The sequence below is a fragment of the Neovison vison genome, chromosome X (assembly GCF_020171115.1).
Source record: "Neovison vison isolate M4711 chromosome X, ASM_NN_V1, whole genome shotgun sequence".
Classification (NCBI taxonomy): domain Eukaryota; kingdom Metazoa; phylum Chordata; class Mammalia; order Carnivora; family Mustelidae; genus Neogale; species Neogale vison.
The window spans coordinates 85,045,315-85,070,960 of record NC_058105.1 but is presented as its reverse complement, the minus strand read 5'-3'; the positions used below and the strand labels follow the sequence as shown (position 1 = coordinate 85,070,960).

Genomic DNA, 25,646 nt, shown 5'->3' with positions numbered 1-25,646 from the left:
CAAGGGAACTGCTGTTCCTAGGTATTTATTCAAGTACGTATTCCGTCATTGGCTACATGAAGTTGGTATAGGCAGTGATTCTTGAGGGAAGGGGTTCTAGGTGGTGGTTTTGAGTGGAGTCTGTGCCAATTGGGAACAGAAAACCAAAGAAGTCTGAAATTTTAAGCCTGTACCTGGAATACTGGTATTCACAGGCTGCAGTCGAGAATATATTCTTTTTTAAAATTTTTATTTATTTTTTAAAAATTCTTTTCAGTGTTCCAGAATTCATTGTTTATGTACCACACCCATTGCTCTATGCCCTCCATAATACCCACCACCAGGCTCCGTAAACCTCCCACCCCCTGCCCCTCCAAAACCCTCAGTCTGTTTTTCAGAGTCCACATCTTTCATGGTTCCTCTCCCCCTCCATTTTCCCCCAACTCCCTTCTCCTTTCCATCTCCCCATGTCCTCCATGTTATTCCTTATGCTCCACAAATAAGCAAAACCATATGATAATTGACTCTGTCTGCTTGACTTCATTCTATGACACATTTCCTCTACATCCAACATTGCGAGTCAGTAGAGCTATCCTTTTATTCACTCTTTCATGTATTCATTCATTTAGTTATTCAGTCATTAAAAAATTATTTGTTGAATGTGAAGTACCGCTCTATGTGCTGGAGATAAAATAATGAAAACATAAATCTCTGCCTTCATGGAGTTTACAGTTTATAAAGGGAGACAATAAATCAATAATCAAATAATTATATAACTTTTAATATAGTGAAAGATCTAGAAAGAAAATCATGATATAGGATAGTAACATAGTGATACAGTTTCAAAGAGGGTGTTCAGGGAAGGATTCCTTTTGAAAAGATGAAAGAGCTAAACTTACAGAGAGCTAGGAGAAAAGTTTTCAGACAGAGTCAAATTCTTTTTTTTTTTCCTAAAGATTTTATTTATTTATTTGAGAGAGAGACAGTGACAGAGAGCATGAGAGGCGAGAAGGTCAGAGGGAGAAGCAGACTCCCCATGAAGCTGGGAGCCTGATGCGGAACTCGATCCCAGGACTCTGGGACCGTAACCTGAGCCAAAGGCAGTTGCTTAACCAACTGAGCCACCCAGGTGCCCAGACAGAGTCAAATTCTTAACCCTATGTCTGATCCTCCCCTAAAACTCTACCCTTCACAACCAACAGTTCTATGCATCCTTATTCTTTAATTTAAGCAATTACTCATCACCCTTTCCTCAGGCTACCTTGATACCAACTTTATGCCTTCCACCTTTGGTAAGGTGGCTGAAATTTTAAAACACTGCTTTATATTAAGTTACAACTGAAAACAAGTCATAGCTTTTTGAGCTTTAAGGAAGTTAAGAGATTTGTTTGAGGTCGAACCAAGAAACAGAGGCTGGACTTACATCTGAAGTTTTAACTTCTTATCCATTGCACTTTTTTCACTTTTCCATGAACTTCTCAAAGCATGGTGGGAGCACAGCAGCACACATGAGCATCAGATATTTTAGTTGCATTTGAGCTCACAGGTAGCTCTTCCTAGGGACTAGTGTTTAGAATAAGGGAGTTGATATTCCCATTCCCCATTGTCACTCCTACCTGGATATGTGTTCTGTGGTATGTTGGACAAACTGAAGAGCAACCAGCCTGGGGAGGATTGCAAACCATACCACAAGGAAGAGTTTAAAAGAAATGGTCATGTTTATCTTAGAGAATAAGTGGTGTGTGCTTGTGTGTATGGGGAGGGGGTAAGAATCAGAGTTTGAACCCATGATAGATATCTTGAAACATTTTAAGAAGACTATTGTTTAGTACTTGGCTTTTTCTGTATGGCCAGAGGATAGTGTTCTAACAAATGGTCAAAACCACTGAATGATGAATTTCAACTCAAAACAAATAATGGCTTTGAAGGCTTTAGAGTGAACATTCTGTTACTGAAAATATTCCAGCAGCTGCCGGACAGAACTCATAAGAGATAGTAAGCTTTGGAAATATATCTTACTTGTATGGCTATGAGTTGATGTGAACATTCTGAACCTTAGTTTCTTACTCTTTAAAGTAGTGATAACAATTCCTTCTTTTCAGGCTTCTGGGGAAGATTAAAGAAAATGGTATATTGAAAGGCCTAGCACCATGCATGCTAAAAGTAGGTGATTCCTCCTTCTCCTTCCATTCCCCCTACCTCATCACATAGTGTAGAGAGGATTCCTATGTAGGGAGATTGGGAGGAAATGACCTTTTATTTCCATTTTGAATATAAAAATTCAATAATTCATTCTATAGTCATCAACAACTTTATTCATTATCTGATTATGCTTAGGACACTGGAATGACATAGACATGGAAATCATGTGTGTGGCTGTGTCTCCCACTAGACTGTAAGCTTCCTGAGAGCATCTCTGTACCCCTTTGCTCTCAGAATAAGTGCTTACTGGGCACTGAGTTGGCTCAGTCAGTAGAGCATGAAACTCTTGAACTCAGGGTCATGAATTTGAGCCCCACATTGGGGTAGAGAGAAGTGAGTTGGGAGAAATAAGAGGGGGGGACAAATCATGAGAGACTGTGGACTCTGAGAAACAAACTAAGGGTTTTTGGGGATGGGGGGTTGAGTGAGCCTGGGTAGGGTACATAAACAATGAATTTTAGAACACTGAAAAAATTAAATTAAAAAATAATAATAATAATAAGAAGAAGAAGGAGGAGGAGGAGAAGAAGAAGTGCTTATTGCATTTAACTGATTTTGGAGGAGCAGTGATCTCTGTGCTGAATAATTGAACTAACCAGGAGTCTTAGTCCTCAGGAAGCTGATTCTCTTAAAGAGGGTGGACATGCACAAATATGCAAAAGTATCTAGCACATCAGTAGCCGAGACAATGAGCATATAAGATGTGATATCTTTAGATTGTGGCAAACGTGGAGATTATCAGGTGGCTTGGGTGGGGTTGAATGGCAGTAAGTGAGTAGCAGAGGGATCAGGATAAAATGTGGAACTTTCCTTGGTTATACTTCCTGGAAGAAGTGTGGCTTTGGGAGCTATTTGAGCCATGAGAGACAAAATACAACAGACATTGGCTTTGCCCTGAAAGAAGGAAAAGATTTAAGACTTGCACCTGGGAGGTATGCCACTGGGATTCAGATCAGAACATTGAAATGGCTTATTCCTATGACACAGGAGACACCTTGTCAGATGCTATTGGAAGATAGGATATGTATTATTTAGTGGTATTTATATAGCAGAGTGTTTAAGAGTATAGGCTGTAGAGTCAGACTGTTTGGATTTTCATCTGCGCTCCACCACTGAGCGCATGTTACCTTGGGCAAGTTATTTACCACTGTGCCTCAATTCCCTCATCTGTAAAATAAGGACAGTAATAGTATCTTAGTATCATAGGGTGATTATGAGGATTAAGAGTTAATATATGCAAAAGTTTTAGTATAGTCCCTGGCAAAGAGTAAGCACTTTAAGTATTATTATCTAATGAATGGTCTTTAGATCCTGAGATATATATTGGGTGCTTATAGTAATTTCAGTGTGAGTTTGAGAGCATTTATATTCCATACCATTTCATGGATTGATTAGCTCCTCAAAAGTGGCTGTGGTAGAAGTGAAAGCATCTGGCTCAAAGAGATAGAAGAACTTTCTGCCAACTGCGATTGTGCCAGAGATGAATAGACTGTTTTAGGAGAGAAGAACCTTTTCGTTGTTGTGGGTGTTAGAGTTGAGACTAGATAACTATTTAGTGGGGATACTGCAGGAGGATTGAAGGATGGGAGTGGGATTTTACTATACCTCAAATTCTCTGATTTCTTGGTACATTGTCAGCAGAAGTGTTAGCTATGGGGTGGGGATACTGCTGCTGAAATATGGGGGACTTGTCTAATTTTTTTATATATTGTACACAGAGTTGGGTGGTCACTTCACTCAGCATGCTAACTACACATGGATGGAGCTGAGATCAAATTTCATGTTCCAGGGTCTAAAATCTCCCAAAAGTACTTTGAGACTCAAGTGACAAGGGTTTTTTGGTTTCTGCTTTGCCAGAAATTAGCTGTGTAATCTTAGGCATGTTGTTTCCATTCTCTGGGCCTCAGTTTTCTAACCTAGAACACAAGTTTTAGATTAGATTTTCTCTGTGGTCTCTTCATCTCTGGCTTTCTATGTTGGAAGATATAACTCTCTGAGTGGAAACAAGTGGATGAAGAAGACATTCGTGGATTCAGCAAATGTTTATTAAGCCTCTGCTAAGTGGTAGGCACTGTGCTGGGCTTGGGGGAGAAAGCAGTGAATAAGATAGGCGTGGTTTCTGCCCTTTTAGCTCCACAGTCTAGTGAGGGAAACAAAGAAGAAAAAAATTATTATACAGTTTAATAAGTATTCTAAGAGGGGCAAATACAGGGTCCTGGGAGAGAAGAATATTATCCAGAATAATTCTGAAGCAAGAACCAGAAAAAACCTTCTAGGGGAGGTGGAATTTGAGTTTTGAGATGGGAGCTCAGGAAGAATAGCAGCAGATGGATAGTTCTTAAGGCAAAAGTACTTGATGGTTATGAGAACTATGGTAGGCTCTGTTTAGCTGGAGAATACAGAGTAAGAAGGAATTAGTGAAATCTAAGGTTAGAAAGACCAAAGGACACCAGATTAGCAAGACATTATATGGCATTTGCCATAAAGGCAGTAGGGAGATATGGAAGGCCTTTAAGTAGCGGAGTTATATAATTCAGGCTTCAGCAGCAGAAATTAAATCACTCTAGTTATTTTCAGTAGAAAGAGTCCTAATACAGAAAATCAGGTGCTTCTAAAATTGGGTTAAGGGCTGGAGGGACAACCTTTAGGCTAGGCCCCCAGGAATAACTCCCAGGATACCAGGGGAACTGTTTTCTGTGCCACAAGCAGGAAAGTGAGGTGTCAGGGACTTTGGAAACACACCACCTTATCTGAAGCCTAGGAATCAAGAATCTGCCACTGCCTTAACTGTTGAGTAGAGTATCGTCATGACTTCTAGATACTCACTAGCAAATAATAATAATAATTAATACTAATAATATAGAATAAAATATCCCCTTCTATGGTTCCTCAAATACACAAAGCCAGTGACCAGACATTGGGGCCTTTGGAAAAGTAACATGGCTGCAGAAAATCCTAAAATCTCCATCACTATGCTTGCCAACAGAAGCAGCAGAAATATGGCTTCTGCGTCATTACCTCCTTCCAAATATTGTGTGTATGCATATGATTACCAGAAATAAATCACATCCAGAACACTGGATGCAAAGGAGCCTGAGAAGTGACAGGCTGTTGTAGGTTTTTGGTTTTGAGATTTTCAGCAATATAGGAGGGCAGGCTAAAAGGAGGGTGGCATGGATCCTGAGCAACCAGTCTATAGTATCTACCATAGGATTGATAGGAGCAGAAGTGCTTTTGAGACAGATAATTCGGGCAGGAGAGTAGAGGCTGAACTGGGGAGAGAGAGCAGCATAAGAGACCAAGTAATAGATGGTAATGGAATCAAAGATGATGAGGAGCTGATTAAAAATACCGGTAGCAGGGAGACAGAGGAAGGATACATGAAAGAGAGTTTAAGGAGGAAGAGAATTACCATGACTTAGAGGACTGGGTGGCTGGAAGAAAGATGAGTGAGAAGAAAGACTTATGGATATCTCCTAGGGTTTTTGCAAGGAGACATTCCTACAAGAGAGGGAACTCATGGGAAAGAGGAAGGTGGCATGGATGGGAAAAGATGATTTCAATTTTAAGCTAGAGGTTCTTGTGACATATTCAGGAGGAGATATCTGTAAGACAGTTGGAAATTCATGTCTGGAATTCAAGAGAACTACCTGGAACTCATCAGCAGAGAATTGTAAGGTGTACGCAGGCAAGGATTTTGTTCCCCCTAGTGTTCAGTAACTTCATTGAAAGGAGGTGCATCAGTGTGTAACCTAGTTGGTAGTTCAAGCTTTGGGAATGGATGGGTCCACCATTCAGTGCAAGTTCAGAATGAAGATAAGGGGACTGAGATTAGAAGAACCCTGAGAAATCATGGCCTTAAATGATTGAATGAAGAAGAACCCAGACAGGAAGTAAAGACTGTATAACCAGACAGGTCATGTGGATGATGTCACAAAGGCAAAGGGAGCATTTCAGGAAGGAGAAAGGCATCAGTGGAATCAAGAATGAGAGAAGTCAGGGAAAAGAAAGATGGAATATTGGCCATAACATTTAGTAACAAGTTGGTCATTTGTTTATATTCACAAAAGGTTCTAGTTTCCTATGAAATGATGAGAGTGAAAGCCAGGCTGCAGTGGATTAAAGGGTCAATAGACAATGAAGTGGAGATAGGATATAATTGCACTTTCAAGCCAAAAGGAACAAGAAACAGTAGGTATTGGCAAGGATACGGAGAAAGAGAAAACCTCTTGCACTGTTGGTAGGAATGCAAGCTTATGCAACCACTATGGAAAACAGTATGGAGAGTCCTCAAAAAGTTAAAAATAGAACTATCCTATGATCCAGCAATTGCACTACTAGGTATTTGCCCAAAAATACAAAAATATTTTTTTGAAAATATATATGAAAAAAATATTTTGAATATTATCTATACAGTAGAATATTATCTACAATGGAAATAGCTCAAGTGGCCATTGATTGATGAATGGATAAAGAAGATGTGGTATATATACACAGCCATTACTCAGCTGTAATAAAGAAGGAAATACTGTCATTTGCAATGGCATGGATGGAGTTAGAGACTATAATGTTAAGCAAAATGAGTCAGTTAGAGAAAGATAAAAAACATATAATTTCACTCATAAGTGGAATTTAAGAAACAAAACAAATGAACAAATGGAAAGAGAGGGAGAGAGAGAGAGGGAGGGGCAAACCAAGAAACAGACCTTTAGCTATGGAGAATAAACTCGGGGTCACTAGAGGGGCTACCTGTGGGAGGATGGGTTAAATAGGTGATGAGGATTAAGGAGTATACTTGTTGTGATGAGCACTGGGTGACATATGGAAGTGCTGAATCACTATATTGTACACCTAAAACTAATATTACACTGTATGTTAAATTATATGCAAACAATGAATTATGGAACATTGCATCAAAAACTAATGATGTATTACTGTATGGTGACTAACATAACATAATAAAAAGTAAAATAAAATAAAATATAAAAAATAAAGTTAAAAAGTAATGAATTCAAATAAAAACTTAAAAAAAACAAGGATAAAGATTCTAGTTGCTTACATTATGGTACTGTGCTGGTCACTAGTATCTGTCTCAACATAACCTAGCAGAGTAGCTTTTAAACTATTTTGGCATTACTTGCCAAAAGAAATAAATTTTACAGGGTGCCTGGGTGGCTCAGTTTGTTAAGCATCTGACTGGTTCAGGTCATGATCTCAGGGTCCTGGGATTGAGCTCCATGTCAATCTCCATGCTCAGTGGAGAGTCTACTTCTCCCTCTCCCTTTGACCTTCCCCCAACCTGTGCTGTCTCTCTCTCTCTTCAATAAATAAAATCTTTAAAAAATAAATTTTACATCACAATTAACACATTTATATTTATATATAAATGAAACAAAAGCTTGATTAAACCATAATTATATGGACATTTCATATAAATGGAATCATACAAAAGCCTTTTTTGTCTGGCTTTTTCACTTAGCATAATATTTTCAAAGTTCATCTATACTGTTGCAGTAACAGTACTCCATTCCTTTTTATGGTGGAATAATATTTCATGGTATGGATATACCACATTTTGTTTATCCATTCATCAGTTGATGGACATTTGAGTTTTTTCCATCATTTGGCTATTGTGAATAATGCTATTATGAATGTTCATGTACAAGATTTTAGGTGGACATTTTTTCCCATTTCTCTTAGGTATATATACAGCAGTGGAATTGTTGGGTCAAATAGTAACCTTAGGTTTAACTTTTTGAAGAACTATCAGACTGTTTTCCAAAGTGGCTTCAACCATTTTTACCAGCAGTGTTATGAAGGTTCTGATTTCTCCACATCTAGCTTTTCTATTGTAACCATTCTTGGGGTATCTTATTACAAATACTGCTGTAGTAAATATCCTGCATTTGCATTTCCTGCATTGACTTACATTCTTCTGATGGCTTATATGATGAACATCTTTCCATGTGCTTATTGACTATTTCTTTGGAAAAAAAATGTTATTCAGAACGTTTGCCAATTTTTTATTTGGGTTATTCTTTTTATAATTGACTTGTAAGAGCTCTTTATATATTCTAGGTACAAGTTTCTTATCAGAGATATAACTTCTAAACGTTTTCTTCCATCCTGTGTGTTGTCTTTTCATATTCTTGATAGAGTCGTTTGAAGCATGAAAGGTTTTAATCTTAATGACATCCAATTTATCTATTTTGTTGTTGTTTGTGTTTTTCATGTCATATCTTAGAAACCATTGCCAAATTTGAGGTCACAAAATTATTCCTATTGCCCCCATTTTGTTAAAATTGCCACAATATCATTATAACATCTTACCAAGTAATAGTGATTCCTGTTATCATCAAGCATCCAACCTGTTAAAATTTCCAGTTGTTTCACAGATATCACAAATGTGTGTGTACAGATGCATGCACATGCATGTGCACACACACACACACACACACACACACACACATGTTCCACCTAAGTCAAAAATTTTCCTTCCTCTTTGTTAAAAATCCAGGTTGTTGGGCTGCCTGGGTGGCTCAGTGGGTTAAGCCTCTGCCTTCGTCTCAGGTCATGATCTCAGGGTCCTGGGATCGAGTCCCGCATCGGGCTCTCTGCTAGGCAGGGAGCCTGCTTCCTCCTCTCTCTCTCTCTCTACTTGTGATCTCTCTCTGTCAAATAAATAAAATCTTTGAAAAAAAAATCCAGGTTGTTGGCCCTGTAGTTGTTTTGTGTTTGTTTTTGCTTTTTAGTCTTTACCTCCAAATTGCAATTTAATATGTTTTTCTGTCCTTTGTGTGTTCTATAAATTCATTATTGATCTAGAAGCTTGATCTGATTCAGGGTTTATATAATTTGTTTTGGCATGAGTCATTCATTGGTAGTGTTATAAGCTCAAACCTTTGAAGTGGGAACTTCTTTAGGTTTTATTCTATTTTGTAGGGCTATGGGCCATATTGTTTATGACTTGCATTCATTCAGAATTTCTAGTCATTTATTTAAGATGAGTGACTGTTCTAGCCTCAATGATTTCTAGAGAATAAATAGCAATTCTCATTCCTTTTAGAGTCTATAGTATTCTAGGAGTTCCAGAACTTAGCTTGTCCTATTCCTGGCTAATCTAGTTTCTATCCCCTTCCACCAATATATGTCTGCTCACTTTTACAGTCCTAGGGTGTAAGAGGAAGAAGGGCTTAGAGGTTTACTGAAATTGCATGTATTTTTTCTGAGATGAAGTTTCAGAGGTTTCACTGAATTTTCAGGTAGGTCTAAGTCCTCATGTGACAGAAAGGAGATGGAGGCCAGGAGAGGGGAAAGGAGTTGCCTAAAAGTCATAAAGCAAGCTTCAAATAGGGCTGGGAGTAAATCTGAAACCTTCCCACCCAGGGCTTTTCCCTAGTTCCAGACATAGAATCAGGAACATTGAGCAGGGCAGTGATTACAAACATATTGCAAGTTTTGTAGAGGCTTTTCAACCACAAACTTGGCGTCTTTTCAGAATACCCAGCTTGCTGGAAGAGTGCATTCATAGTCTAAAGAAACCATAAACAGGAAAGAAAATTGACCTGCGAGTGCAGGGATATCAGAGAAGGCCAAACAGAATTGGATTTTGGATAATTTGTAGTGTGTCCTTGTGGTTCTGTCAACAGCACTGTTTTTTGTTTGTTTGTTTTGTTTTGTTGTTGTTGTTTTGAATGTGTATAGCTAATTATGAGTTGCCTGTAAATACTTGGGCAGTGGCCAAAGAAACCTTTGCTATCTCCCTGGCCCAGACTCCAAAACAAGAGGATGCCAAGGCATGCCTCCTCCCCACCCACCCATCCCTTTTTTCTGTTCCTTTTCCCTCTTCTTCAACCTTTTTTTCCCCCTTATTTTCCTTCACCCTCCTCTTTCTTCACCTTATTCCTATTTCTTCTCCCTCCCATCTTTCCTTCTCTTTCCCTTCTATTAGTCTTCCCTTTTATCCTCCTTCAGTCCCTGCCTGCCACGCCCTCTCCTTTCCTCCCACTTCTGTGTGCACCCTCCCCCTTCCTCTCCCTACATTCTCCTCAACCCACCCCCAACAAGCTCTCCACCCCCACGCCAGAACCAGCGGCCATTGGCTTGCGTTAGTGGGGGTTTGGGGGAAGGGAAGGCTTGGGCCCTCCGATAGGTTGCCGGGGCTAGCACACCAGCTGAAGTCCCGCCCCACCCGGCGAGTAAACGCATGGCTGCAGCATTTGCTATTGGCCGAGGGGACTGTCAACCCCTCCGGCAGCTCCTCACGCAGGCGCCCACAGTCGTTAGGTGAATAAAAAACACCGCCTACGGGCTTGGGGGGTGGGGAGAGGAGAGGGAGAGAGCCAGCAAGGCAGGATTTAAATGAAAGGCTGGAAGCCGGGAGCCCCGCGGAGAAAGCAAGCAACCAGGCTAGAAAAACGACGAAACTAGGAAAGCGAGCGACCTAGAGGGAGTAGGGGAGACCGCGACTGACCTGTAGCCAGGCAGGTGGACAGACGCACGCCCGGACAGACAACCGAGCAGGCGCAGGAGAACCTCGCACTGGTTCCTCCCGCCTTTCCCTTGAAAAGCCAGGATTTTGCCTTTTGCTTGGCGCCCGAGAGAGAATGCTGGACTCTGCCGACTTCAGCGCGAGCTAAGATTTCTCAGCTAGGGAAGAAAAATCAGCTTAATCCTGAGAAGGGGGAAAGCAATCTCCTCTGTCCCCATCCTCCCCCCCCCCATACCAAACTCGGGCGCCAAACCCAGCCCTTCCCCAACCATCCGACTTCCTCCTCTCCCTTCTAGCATGGTGGCTGTATGGACAGTCTGACAGAGCAGAGACTGACATCTCCCAATCTGCCGGCCCCCCACTTGGAACACTACAGTGTTCTGCATTGCACCATGACCCTGGATGTGCAAACTGTAGTTGTTTTTGCCGTGATTGTAGTCCTCCTGCTTGTCAATGTCATACTCATGTTTTTCCTGGGAACGCGCTGAATGGAGTCCAGCTTCCTGAGCTGTTGCGAACTCTCGCTTTGATTTCATCCCGAGAACCACCGAGAATAAAAAAGAGACAGACAGACAGAGACAGGGAAAGAGAGAGAAAGCAAGCTTTCTTACTCAGGGGGGAAAACGTTTTGAGCTTCAACATGGCCTCGCTGTGATATGTATGACGTTGGTATATTATCTCTCCCTAAATCTTTTGTCATGTCTTGTCTTTTAAATATGCCTGTGAATGTAGTTGCTTATTGCTTGAGTAAAATAGTTGATAAAGAAATGTATTCTATTTAAGTGTGCGTGTGTGTGTGCATTCTCCATCTATGTGGCGTTCACGGAGCAAGATCTGCGTCCTTAAACAGTGGCTTTGCTGTGTGTGGTGTTTTTGTTTTTCAGTTCATTTTCTTGAAAACTACCTATAATTTCCGTCAAGGAATTTTAGTCAAAAATTATCTCTTGCCATCATGAGAGAATTTGGGTTTGTTTCTGGACAAGGATGGTTGTGGGAAGAGCGTGATGGATTTTTGACATCTTAGGAAAGTCAGCCCTGCACTGGATGTTAAGAGGGAATAAAAATGAAACAAGGAATGAATTCAGGAAAAATGATTCTTTAGTTTCTAATGATAAGTAAGAATTTGAGAAGTGATATGGTGGGGTGTGTTGAGCTGGCAGTTGGTGACTGTGTCCTTTGACTCAATTAGCTGTCTAGGGTTTAGTTCATAGTTTCCAATTTGGAAATAAGCCATCTTTAAAACATTTCTTATAGCATTAATTGTCAGTTTTTTTTTGGAATTATGGACTGAAGCATTAAAGTCTTCTTTGATGTTTATGAATTGGCAAGAAGAGATATTGACAAGAGCTGTTTGGGTTCATTTTCCCAAAGAAGATTGTACCCCTGGATTTGAGTTTGTGGATTTTCTCTGTGTCCTCTGAAAAAACAACAAAAGCCAGCTCTTTACCCGCTTTGGGAATAATGGTACATGTATATGCCTCTTTTGGATAATCTTATTTGCAATGATGTTCTTGAACTACGTTTTTAAATAGAACTTTCTAGTACTAATGATAAAGTGGTGGGTTTTGTTTGCTTTCTTGTTCTTTAAAGATCAGAGGTTTCTAATTGAAGGATTTCCATAACAAAATGAAAGTATGTAACATGCTAAATTAAGTTTTGAGCAGCCCCCCCCCCCCGCAAAAAAAAGTCTACATGGAATGGGCTGAGAGCTGGGGAAAACAGGAGCTAGAAGCAACATTCAATTTTGACATATATTTGCATTTCTCTATCAGATGGTAGTGTTGGTGATTGCTGTCATTATTGCTATTACTTTTATATTTTTCTTTCTGTTGAAAAAGCTTTTAGAAAAGCCAGGAAATGGTCTCTGATGCCAATGTACAGGATACTTATTTTCCCCCTACCTCCTCCCACTGATTGGCAGGTATTCCATTCTATGTTTACCTGACTTGAAATAGCCCTGTTTCTGGCCCATGTAGCAATGAATCAGGGTGCATACAGTCTACACGCATGTTCCCCCTACACCCATGGGGATGGCTGCTCACGTGTGATGTACAAATCTGCTGGGATTGTGCTGTCAAGTTCCATGTCTTATTGTTCAATCTCTTTGGAAATGATTATGAAGGGAGAGGGGCTGTGAAGGGGCACTTGAAATTGTCCTGATCTCAGAATCCAGAGAATATTATTTAATGGCGTCAAAAGAGGTTTTGAGCCTCAGGGTGTGTGCACTTGGCTCCGAGTGGGTAAAAGGCTTTTTTAAAAAAATTAATATTAATATTATTCTGTTGTACCATGGTATAAGCATGATCTTGGAAGTTTGCTTATTCTTGGGAATCTGGGAAGATTCTTATTTACTCTCTGGTTCCTTTGTTGGGAGGGGGCTGGATTGAACTGAACTTGTTTCTTTGCAAAGAAAATCTTGTGATTCCTCTTGCCCCACCACATACTCTTAGCTCCAGTGGTATTATCTAAAATAAGGTTATGTTTTGGCTGGGCACTTTGTTTTGAGACACGTTGGACAGGAAAATCTCTAGGCTGGGCAGCTACAGACTTGGGTTCTCTCTGTTGAGAGATTATTTGACCTTGGGCATTTTTTTTTCCTTCTCAGTGTGTTTGGGCTTCCCTGTAACATTGGCATTTGGGGATGATTGGACTAAGTGGCCTCCAAGTTATTGCATTCGGTGATTTTGGGTGCCTAGAGGCACTTGAAATCAGAAGGGGAGGAACTGGAAAGACAAGTGAAAAGGAAAATGAAATATTTATCAATGGATGATGGGGCGGGGTTGGAAATACCTGGTTGCTGGTATCTGGAAAAACTTGAGAATTTTTACCTAGCTTTATGGGAAGAAAACTGGACTATAGCAATGGAATGCTTTTTGCTTTTTCCCCCCCTTTAAGGTGAGAAGGGTTCTCTAAACCTAGTCTTTGAGCCAGGTTTGTGGCAAAGTAGGGTCATGAAATGCCACAACCTTCACCTCTGGGTGCCTGACAGACCCTTGGCAGAGAGCCTTTGTGGATATATGTGTGTAGGGTGTGTGGCAGTATGTTTGTGGGTGTGTATGCACACCCTTCTGTGTATATAGAGGGGAGAGGGTGCACACTCTTGAAAGTGGGTGGGGGTTGGTTGTGCTAGGAATGAGGAAAAATAGCAGGGCATGCATTGAGTGTTCCATAGTTCTGAATGGCCTCCTTGTGCTAGGGTCTGTAAGGATTTGACCGGTGCCAGATTGGGTATTTCCCCTACACTCCTCCAACCCCCCTACCCCACAACCCCTTAGGCTAAAGGAGTCGCTTGATTGAGCCCTTCCATCAGCAATTTAGCTGGCAAAATGGGTAAGCATTTTTCAAATTAACTTATCTCTAGGCAAATAAGGAGATGTTGCTAGCCAGATGGCAGGCCACCCAAGAGCAGCTAAAAGGGAGTTTGGGAAGTAGAGAACCAAAGTTGGCAGTATGACTTTTTACTTCTGTGAATCCTAAAGGTTTGGCATTTCTCCTTCAGACTTGTGAGGATATGCAAAAAGAGAAGAGTGGGAGAAAATGAAAAATGCAGCCCAGAGGAGTGGAATCCTCTGCATTTGACTTTTTATTCTTCCCTCTTCTGTCTCTTCTCCCTCATCCATTTACTCTCCCCTCTGATACAGCCTCCTCTACCCTGCCCACATTCCTGCTGTAAGTGGGTGGTTGGTGGGAGAAGGAGGAGTAGGAAGAGAGGGGTTTTCATCTCTGATTGTCCCAGCTTTTTCCGACTAAGTTTCTCGCTTCCTTACCTCTTCTCTGACTTCTTTGGGAAGAGGATAAGCTTTTGCTCTTAGAAAGGACAGAATTCCAGCTCAGAAATTTTCCCTCCCAGCTCCCCACCAGGGGATTCAAAAGCAGCCTGTTACCAGTATCCTAGCAACCTCCTGCATCACTCAGCTCCTGCTGAGCTCTGGAGCCCACCCTTTAAAAGGTCCAGGCACAAAGGGCTCTAGGGAAAGTGAGCTGCAGCCCAGCAGGACTTGGAGAGATGCTTTGGTGGGGGGGTTGGTGAACAAAGAAGAAGCAAGATCCTCATTGCCTGCAAATGCCTAGAAAACACATCCAGAGAAGGTATATTAGCTTCATTAACCATACTAGCCTCATTCCAGTCATTGGGGCTGTTTATTGGAAAGCTCCTGGGTTCAAATTCTTTTCTCCTTTCTTCCAAATGCCTTCTTAAGATTAGCTGAGTCATTTCACCATCTAGTTTTAGTGCAAGGAGGTCTGTAGATCCTGAAAAATATTTTTTTCACCCTGACTTTTGGCTGAGGCAGAGAGGAGGTGAAGGGATAGTATGGTGGGAACAAACTGAGCAGTGCTTTTCCCCTATTGAGGCAGCCCCTATCTGTCAGAACCTGTAACATCTACTTGTGTAATGTGCCCCAGTTTTGTCTGTGGCTTAGGGAACTCTGCTCAGGCTGGCTGCTGTATGGAATTTAGGGGATTTTGTTTCTATGTCATTGGTTTCTGAGTAGTTTCCAAATGGGAAGGCTAGGCAAATTAGAAAGGCCATTTTGATTGTGGGCCTGGTGAACAGGTTGGGCTTGGCCTTGGCTGATTCTCTCATTCACCACTGTGTGTGATTAAGTATTGAGAGCTTCGAGATCCCAGTGAGCCTGTGGGTAAGGTAATTAGCCCTGTGGTGAGGCTTAGATTGAGAGTACTTGGCTATGATCAAAAGGCACAGTCTTACAGTTGCAGCTTACAGTTGCAGTAACTTACAGTTACATGGGCCAAAGCATGTCCCCCTAGCCTTTGTCTGTTATCTTGGCCTCTGCTCCCTTTGGCATATGGAGTGTTTGCTCTGGACAAGGACATAATTGGGAACTGAACCTGTTCTCCCAAAATAACTGCTTCCTTAGAAGATCTCATACTAAACTTCTGGATCCAGCCCCAGTAGCTTTGCCCCCTAAATGATATGGAGGTGAGGGATTTTATACTTTCTGGCTTTTATTTCTAGTTCTGCAACTTGTTTTAGGCCTACTGAGGCTCTGGCTTTCTAAGAATCCTTGATCAAAGTTTAGCTCTTCTGATATCTGCCCAGAGTGTCTTCTGTCATTAGGTGCGTCTAGCTCTCAAGAACATTTAGTTAAGCATGATTTACCTTGGCATCAAAGTACAAAGTGGAAAAGCTATGAAGGGGAAGTGCCTAGAGGATAGAGAAGACTTGGGATACAATCCAGTAATGACAGTACTAGTAATCCCTTGTCAGTACATGGGTCTGTGGAATTTACAAAGCAATTTCACATCTTTTCTAATTTTGTGCATCACATCACCCTTGTGAAGTGGGTAGGGATGATTGTTATTCCCTGTTTTACAGATGAGGTAAGTAAAGGTCAGAGATATTGGTGCCATGGACATAGGTCTGCCTTTCAAATGGAGAGTGGGGAGAGTCAGAGTTGATCATCCCCAACTAGTGTGAAGCTGAATGAGGTCAGGTGGAGAGGTAGGTTTGTGAGTCATTCCTGAAGTCATACTATCTCCCTCAGCTTACTCATATTTTTAGTGCTTTTTCATATTTTTCATTTTTATAGCAATTTTACACAGAATTTCTCATTCAATAAAATGACTGTTTATCTTAAATATACATCAGAAAATTTCTTTTAGTCTTATGAAAACTCAGTATCTGGAATCTTTAAAGAGAAAGGAATGTGAATAGGTAAAGCCTAAAATACAGAATGTTTTGAAGGAGCTGCAGTTTTCATCCAATTTTCTTTCCTCTCAAAATACTCTTATTTTTCTATATTTCTTTATGACGTGGTGTTGCCCAGAACTGATTATACTACTATGTTACTCTAGGTGCTACTTGATCAGGATTAAGTACAAAGGGACTTTGATCTGTCTGTTAAATATCTAATAATGTTGCCTTCTACTGGTTCTCAATTCTTTCTGAACATTCAGATCAGTTGGGGAGTTTTTAATATCCATTCCAAGTCCCCACTCTGAAAAATTCTGATTTAATTGGTGTGAGATAGGTCCCTGGCAACTTTTTTTCCCTAAATTAAAAATTGAAGTCTCCCCAAAGTAATTCAAATGTGCAGTCAGCATTAAGGGCCATTGTACTACCTTTTTGGAATGTAGGCTCAAACGCTTTGCTGTTCAGTCCAGTCTTCTACTCTGTTGTGGAATTGGTTTTTTGAGACTTTTTTGAACCCAATTTATTAAATTTTATTTTGTTTGATTAGTCCAGTCTAGCTTTTTATGGACCTTATTTTTTTTCTTTATACTGTGCAACAAATTAGTAGTCCCTTCTAGCAGTACATGAGTTAAACTTTATTTCCATCGGTTTATGTATTCATGCTTGGGGGGTGGTGGGCTAATTTCTTTTTTTTTTATGCCATGAAGCAGATTAGCAGTTTCTTCTAGCATTGCATTATTTGGAAACTGAATAAGTACCATCTGAATTGGTGATTTAAGGAAATGTTCAACCATAAGAGACTCTTAATCTCAGGAAACAAACTGAGGGTTGCTGGAGGGGAGGGGGGGAAGAGGGATGGGGTGATTGGGTGATGGACATTGGGGGTTATGTGCTATGGTGAGTGCTGTGAATTGTGTAAGACTGATGAATCACAGACCTGTACTGCTGAAACAAATAATACATTATATGTTAATAAAAAAAAAAAAAGAAAAAAATATGATGGCGTTAATTCCACCAGAGCCCCTTCTTGGAGTTACAGTCCTTTAATTTTTGTATATATCTGGTCAACCAGTGCAGAATCCACTGGACTGCCATCATTTATCCTACCAATGTGTAAAAAAGGAAAATGTGGCATGATAGATTTGTTGTATGCTTTGTAGAACCTAGATGTATTCTAGGTTCGTGGTAATCATCTACCAAGCCAATGACCTCATCGGAAAAAGGGAGTATGTATCACTTGGCATCTTAATCCTGGTAAATCTTATTGCAGCCTCCAGAGTTCCCAATTTCTTTTAATACCCATAAACTGTATGTTTCTCTTTTTCTTTCTAACTATGTTTCTTAACTGGGTCCATGATTTGCTGAAGGCCAGTGCCACAACTGTAGATTCTGTGTACCATCACTTTCTTTTAGAGAAAGCAGGACATCATAGATATAACTTTAAAGCAGAATATATTTGGCTTTCAAATTTTCAGGGAAATATTTGTGCATGTTTCACTTGGTTGGCTGAATTGTTTTTTTTTCTTTTTTTTTGTATATACATATAAATATTTAAAGAAATTTCTTTATATATGTAAATTTATTTTATTTAAACTCTATTAGCCAAATATAGTACATCATTAGTTTCAGATGTAGAGTTCAATAATTAATCAGTTGCATATAACACCCAATGTTCATCACATCATGTACCCTCCTTAATGCCCATCACCCAATTACTCCATCCCCCTCACCCCCCACCCCTCCAGAAAAACCTCATTTTTTTCCCCTATACTTAGGAGTCTCTTATGGTTGGTCTCCCTCTCTGATGACTTCCCAGGCTGAACTGTTTCTATTAACCGGTGGTTCTCAGGCCTGGCTGCACATTAGAATCACCTGGGAAGTTAACAAGACTAATTCCCAGAATCTCTGGGGGAGATCTGGTGAGGCCCTGGCATCAATATTTTTTAAAAGCTCCATGAAATGACAGGAATGTTCAGCCAGGGATGAGGATGACTGCTATGTTAAAAGGAAATGTCAGATCAGCCTGAATCTAGCTTATCACACACGTGAATAGGCAGGCTTTGCAGATGGTGAGATTTTATTCTAGGATTGTGGGGGCCTTGATGAATTTGTGGGGCTTGTGCCCACTCTAAAAAGGACTCAATCCTAGAGAATGAGTAGTCTGGGGACCTATATGGATTTAAAATTATTAGTTGTGAGATGGTTTGAACCCTTTAGGAAAAAGAGCCCCTGTGCATATGCTGTAATAATGGGGAAGGTCCTGTTCATTTGCTGACAGACCTTGGGTAAATTACTTCTCCCCTCTGACATATGGATTCCTCATCTGCAAATAAGATTAGGAGGATTAGTTGGTTTCAAAGATTTCTTCTGGCTCTAATGATGTGTGCTTACTTTGTGATTAATAAAAATGATCAAAATGATTAAGAATATTATTATTCAAAACCATCCGGTAATCCACCGATCCCTTATAGCGGATTTGGAATGCATAAGGTGATTCTGGGGGTAATAGACTTGCCTTCCTCATTTTATTTGGCTTAAGTTTCTTCTAAAACACTCAACTATAGGTTGTATTCATTGAGCACACAGTAGTTGCCAGCAGGGAGGGGAGCCCTACAGTGAGCTGAATGGCAGTTGGATGCCAGTTTGAGAATTAGCAGTCATTAAAAAAACATGTTGTGTGGATAATTGAGAACAGCCTCTTATAGATAAAATATCAGTCTCATAGCTCTGGGAAAGGAGGATAGGGGCTGGCTGTTTTGACAGCCCAGGACTCCTTCCTGTGGTATTGTAAGTAGCTGTTTATTTAGTTAATACCGATATTGTTAATAAGAATTTTTATTTTAACAAATAAAGTTCCCTAGTTACTTCATTGGCTACTTCCAAAATCTGGAAGTGGTTGAGGAAACTGAGGCATAAAGAGATTAAGTGACTTACTCAAGGTCCCACAGTTCAAGAGGTAGTAGTTCTTGACCCAGGCCTCTTGATACCACATCTTGCAGTTCTTCTTCCAGTGTAGCCTAAATAGTGGACCCTGGTCAGAGTATGGTCATGACTCAGAATTGAAGAGGTTCCACTAACATAGAGCAGAACTCCGGAGGAAGTTTAAAAGAAAGGAGAAAAGGGCTAACCTGGAGGAAAAAGGAAACATTAAAGGAGGGATGTATTTGAGGTAAGTTCTTTCTTGCCCTTATCATTCTTCTGTGCAAGTTTCCCCTGACAAAAATTGGCCATTTGGTCTTTCAGCATCAAGGTTAAGCATTGGTAGCAGAGGAGAGGGAAAGTAATGCATCCATAGCAGAGACAGTATATGGAAGGCAGACCTTCAGTAGGAAATAAAAACACTGGAAGTGGCCTTGGGGCCCCTGGAAGCAAGCCACGGTCCTGTTCCTACCTTGCTGCCAGAACTTGATCAAGGCCCTTCCCCACTAGGCCTCAGTTTCCATGTCATTAAAATTGAGGAGTGGATTCAATAGAAGATCCATGTTCTCAAATGAAATTTGAGCCAGAAACTTCTATATAGAACAGAAAAAAGCAGAACTCATATGATTGAAATCAGCCTAGGACAGAGGTGAAGGACAGAGTCTAGAATTTCAGGTAATCATCTTGCCAGTGTAGACCTTAGTTAGTCACTAGGGGAATTGGGATTAGGAGAGCGGGGATAGCTCTGCCCAGTGCAGACAGACTGCTTGGAAGATGGGACAGCCCTGGGTAGGAGAGGAGGTTCAGGCAGAGGTAAGAATACCTTGGAGATCGGCAGCATGCCTCTCCCTTTTCCATTTCCTATTTTACAAGTGAAAAAATTAAGGGAAAAGGGACTTTTCCAAGATTTCAGTGATGGGCCTGGGATCCCAACCCCTCAAATCAGGACTTTATCCTCTGTAACCTGCTACCTATGCTATAGGATGCTGGCTCAGTGCTCCTTTGGCTCTACCAGAGACCTAAATGCACTCTCAAGTCTGGCTGGAGAAAGCAAGCTGACACAGAAACTGGGAAAACAGTAGTATTATATAACCTACCAGAGGGAAGCAGGCCTGTCAGCAGACCTTGAGGTATCAGGCAGTGAGATGAGGCACAAAAGAGGAATCCTAGAATCTCCTACAGATCACATTAGTTCTCCCGAGGGAGAGAGCCCTGGATGCAGCACTGTGTTGTGCAACCATCTACCCTCAGGGTGCAGAAGAGCTCTGGTAATAGTTCTGGCAACTCTTATCTCTCTACCTGCCTGCCTTCATTAGAGGAGGGGGAGCCATGTGCCTTCATGCCCAGCTGGCTGCAGGAAGGATATGCTAAGAGCCCACCCTCCACCCCCTCAGAATGTGGTGCTTAAAGACAGTAGCTACTTTTAGCTGTACCTCCCACAGCCTCTCTTCCACCCACTCTATTCCTTTCTCCTCCTTCTGTGAACCCTGCTGGTTGGCAGGAGGGCTGGGCAGTAGTGGGTGCTTTGGTATTAGCAAAGAGGCAGACAAGGGAGAGCCAGGCATCCCTAGGAGTGGCTTTGGTAGACCTAGTATAGTGGGAGGGCTCAGAACACACACAGAATTGAGAGACTGCTTTGTGGTTAAGGCCCAAAGGGAGTGGAGGGACTTACTAATTTCCTTTGCACTTGCAACCAGTGAGGTGTTTGTTTTTAAGAATATAGGTTGAACTGCGCAGGAAGGTTCAGGAAGATTTATTGAACAGAATGTACATAGACACTTTCTGTACTTGGGTTTAGAGAAAGACTTCTGGGGCTAGTGTTACTCACTTGATTCTTGACTCTCCTTCTTGAACATTGTTTTACACTGATCATTGGGTTTTACAGATTATCTCACTTGATCTTCTCTGTGGCCCTGTGAAGTAGGAAGGGCAGGGATTATCATTTTACAAATGAGAAAAATGAAGTTCAAGGAGTTATTGTCATATAACTGATCTGGGCTCAAGCTCTGAAGTTATAGTGCCATTTAACATCATTCCAGATAGCTATACCTTCTAGAAGAGGGGTATTGCATCTGTTCTTAATCTAATTCCTTCATTGTGGAAGCTGGGAAACTAGGCACAGAAAGAGAAAGAACTCATCCAAGGAAATACAGTATGTTTATAGTAGTACTGGAACTAGCACATTGCCTAGTAAGGATGTGAGTTCCTGGACCCATGACTTACAAGCTGCTCTTGCCTTTCAGGGGTGGTGAGGGAAATATGTATAGTGTGATGGGAAGCAAAGGGTCACTAAACTAGTAATCTATCATTTTTTAGCTCTGTGATCTTGGGCAAATTACTTAGCTTCTCTGAGTTAGTTTTCTTTTCTGCTAATTGGAGCTGAAAATCCCTGAGAACTGTCTGGGTCAGAAATCTCTATGTGACTGCTATAATGGAGGGAACTGATGCTCAGTAGCCCTTTACAAAGGTATTGTTAATGAAAGACATATGCATGATTTAAGAGAGCCTGCAAATGAACTCCGTCATTGGGTGACATTGAACAAATATCATTGTCTTTTTGCCTTACTTCTCCATCACAGCATGAAGGATTTTTTTTTTTTTTTTGCTTCCCTCCCTTAAAAGTATAAAAGTCCTATGACCTGGCTCATGTCTTGGTTCCTTGGTGGAAAGCTGGATTTTTTTTTATATAGGGAGCTTTCTTTTATTTACCCTCAGCTCCATCTCCCCTACCAGTCCACACACATGCTGCTATGAATAGCAGAGGAACGTTTTCTCTCCCTGTCTCCTGCAAAGCTAAAAGAAGAGCTTGGAAGAAAGCCAAAATTAACTGTGTTTTTATTTAGTGCCTTCTCAAGTCCATCAAGCTAGAACCATCTAGGCACTTGGCAATTAAAAATCAATTCTTGGCCCCCAGTTTCTTGGCTAGGATTTGTGATGAGCATTACTGAGTTTTCATGATATGATTAAGAGTTGTGTTAGAAATTTTACAGGCTTCTGACAAATGACCTACTTAGAACAAATCAACATTCTTCACCTTTGCCTACATAATTTTATCTGGAACATTCTCATGGCTCTAGGGGTCTGGGTGAGAAGATAAGGACCATTGTATAGTCCTGCCACATTGGCCTTTTCTCCACAATGCTATGAGGTGAGCAAGGCCAGGATTATTTCCCATTTTATGACTAAGGAAATTGGAACTCAGAGAATTGCTCATATTGACTCAGATCAGTGCTGCCTCTTAAAAGCAGTGGTGTGCAAGGAAGAGCTTAGCATGTTATCAACCCATCCATACCAAATGGGCAAGGAGATTGTTCTAAAGATGCCTTCTGTACTTTGCTTCTATCTAAGTCTTATTATAAAAGGTAGTCTGTAGCAGATAGAACCAGGCAGATGTCACTAGATAATTCTGGCTAGATTAGCATCGAACTAATTGGCAATTCAGATACATCTATTTCACCTATGGTATGTCCCCTCAAATATCATATCATCCAGAGATGCATGAGAGGCCTTGCCAAATGCAGAAGGGTGGCCCTAGATTTTACGCCCCTTCATGTTCAGTTTGGAAGTTTTCTTTCTGTGAGGTATATTTGGGATACACATGTGGAGTACACTTTTACACTGACATGCTTGGAGCACATACATTCGGTTAGCCATGGAGTACACTCACACTTGGGCATACTCTCTACAGGCAGAGTATATACACAAGGATACACATGATGCATGATTATGCAAATTTATGTGTGTGGACACACATGAATGCATATAAAGTACTACTGCACACCCAGATACATATGGGGCATGCTGAGATGCACATTCAGATGTGCTCCTACCCACAGGACATACACTCTTATTCCTGAGATACACTTTTAAGGAGTTACTTGAACAAACCACCCTCCCTCCATGAGACACATTTGAACACACCTATGGTATACACTCACATGCCCCACACATCCCTGTGGGACACAGTTTGATCCAGAACATATGCTACCCTTAGGACCAGCTTGTTGTCACAGTTTTCCAAATAGGTAGAACAAGCATGATTTAAGAGAGCCTGCAAATGAAGGAATAAAATGGATACTCAAGATGGTATGTGTTATAGCAGGGTCTTCAAGGCAAACAATGTTTACAACTGAACTCAGATGTTGAACTAATCAGCAGATGGAGAAGATAAATTTGCAGTGATCAATGCAGAAAGATATCCAGCTCTTCCATTCCCAGTCTACTTAACAAACCACCATGGAATAATTTGATTTTGAATAATGCCCTAGAAAACATAAAGTAACTGGGTATTAAAGCTTATTCTTTTCTTAGGAATGAAGTAACAACTTGGCCAGATCAAGTGTATTTAAGTTGTGGGAGGGAGGATGCATAAGGGGCACAGAGTCCCAACTTCTCCTGTTTCAATGGTGGGTAGAGAAAACAAACACATTCTTTTTATTTATTTATTTATTTATTTATTTATTTTTTTTCTTTAAAGATTTTATTTATTTATTTGAGAGAGAGAGACAGTGAGAGAGAGCACGAGCGAGGAGAAGGTCAGAGAGCGAAGCAGACTCCCCATGGAGCTGGGAGCCTGATGCGGGACTCGATCCCGGGACTCCAGGATCACGCCCTGAGCCGAAGGCAGTCGTCCAACCAACTGAGCCACCCAGGCGTCTCCAAACACATTCTTTTTTTTTTTTTTTTTTAACTTTCATTGTGTTATGTTAGTCACCATAAAATACATCATTAGTTTTTGACGCAGTGTTCCAAGATTTTTTTAGTTTTATTTGCATTTATTTTATGCAGAATTTACTATTTACTCCCAGGCTATAACTTTTTGTTTCTTCAGTTTCTTCTGGGATATCTTTTTCTTCTGTGCAACCTCCTCTTCTGGTTTAAGAACAATCTGCTCTTTTTCAGTAAGGATCATCTCAGTGTGGCAGGGAGAGCTCATGTATGGGTTAATCCATCCATGAGCCTTGTAATTTCTATGCTGCATCTTAGGAGGGTGGTTGCTCATCTGGGTATGCTCAATGACCAGAGAATCTGCATTTAAACCCTTAAGTTCAGTATTACTTTCTGCATTTTTAAGCATGTGCAGTAAAAATTCAGTATTCTTTTGGGGGCACTAGCCCTGTTTCCAACCCCACTGTTTGGCCTGGGCACACTTCATCCACCAATTCCACCATTGTAGCGATGGAATGGCACAGGGGTGCCTGCTTCTGCAAACTGACATCCTTCAGATACTTGGTGATTTTTCAGATATGCATATCCTCGATTGCCTGGGCAGTTTCATGTATGTTCTTGAAGTGAACACAAAGATTTGAACCTCTTGTTGTGATTTGTTAGGGTGTTCTGTGTCAAATGAATAGTGAGCCATTTTCAGAGATCACCCTAGGCCTCTTGAATAGCCACATTCTTAATGACCACAACCCTGCCCCTAGGCATAACAGCTTGAGCCATCTGGCCCCACTAATGAAGACCTGCTATTTTTAGAGTTTCTCAAGCTGGAAACCAGGTCGGGATGTCCTGGGGAGGCCTTTCTGGCCTTTAATAATCAAAGGCTGGAGCTGAAAGGAGAGAATCCTAGACTGGGTCTGGATTGAATGGTATGAAGCAGTGAAGAGGTTAGAGTGTGCCAGGTTTGCCCCGGCAAACAGCAGCAGCCTCAGAGTCTGAGCAGGATACTGTTGACTGTCACAGCCTTATGCTCATTTCTCAACTTTGGACTTGTGATCAAGAAACATGAATTCCAGTTACTATTCTGCAACTTACAGTGTGCCTCAGTCAGGTTTCCCTCCTCTGTCTGGCTCTTATTTGGCCTGTAGGTAAAACAGCCGGTATATCCCTCAGATGCTGGCTCAAAGAAAGAGTTGAGATAATGCTTTGCAGATGTACTTATTCTTTACCCACAAAGCTATACCTCCATCCCTAAACTAGTCTGACGCACCAACTACCAGGCCTGACCCTTCTCACAGTAGCCATAAAAAGAAAAGGGGGTTGAGAGAAGAAAACCTCATAGCACTGTTGTTGGGCAAAGTCATGCTGAGGTCACCCTCACCCTTACAGATACTTTTCTAGGTCAGTCCTTTCTCAGAAAACAGGTTTGCAACATTTAGGTGATCATATAGTTTTGACTCCTTGGGAACCCTAGGCAGTGGGGAAAAGTGGAGGACATCAGGATCAAGGACTTTTTCCTATACTAGGAAAAGCAAGGTCAGACCACCTGTACCTGCCACCTGTCAGAAGAAGCAACTTAGAATGGCAGTTCTGACCCAGGGAGAGTGCCTTATTCCATTTTGTACTCAGAGTCATTTCACCTGCTTTGCTGAAAGGGGGTGGGTCAGGAACTACACTCTGTAGCTGAAATTCAGATTTCTCTTCACCCCATATATTGTAGGCAAAGTTCTTCTAAGC

At 41.1% G+C, this 25,646-nt stretch overlaps 1 protein-coding gene and 1 pseudogene across 7 annotated transcripts in view; one reads left to right on the top strand and one right to left on the bottom strand.

Annotated features, from left to right (window-relative positions):
• Positions 1 to 25,646, top strand: part of ARHGEF9 (Cdc42 guanine nucleotide exchange factor 9) — a 235,655-nt gene that overhangs the window by 35,951 nt on the left and 174,058 nt on the right. For 2 of the 7 annotated variants that reach the window (XM_044234622.1, XM_044234617.1), the window contains exon 1: positions 10,513 to 11,341. The exons of 3 other annotated variants lie outside the window; for them this stretch is intronic. In XM_044234622.1, the coding sequence (XP_044090557.1) occupies positions 11,333 to 11,341 (9 nt within the window). In that variant the 5' untranslated portion in view covers positions 10,513 to 11,332. Of the gene's footprint in view, positions 1 to 10,512; positions 11,342 to 25,646 lie in introns of those variants that run through there. 2 more of the 7 variants (XM_044234619.1, XM_044234618.1) reach the window with 2 other exon arrangements.
• Positions 24,046 to 24,609, bottom strand: LOC122896428 (annotated as a pseudogene).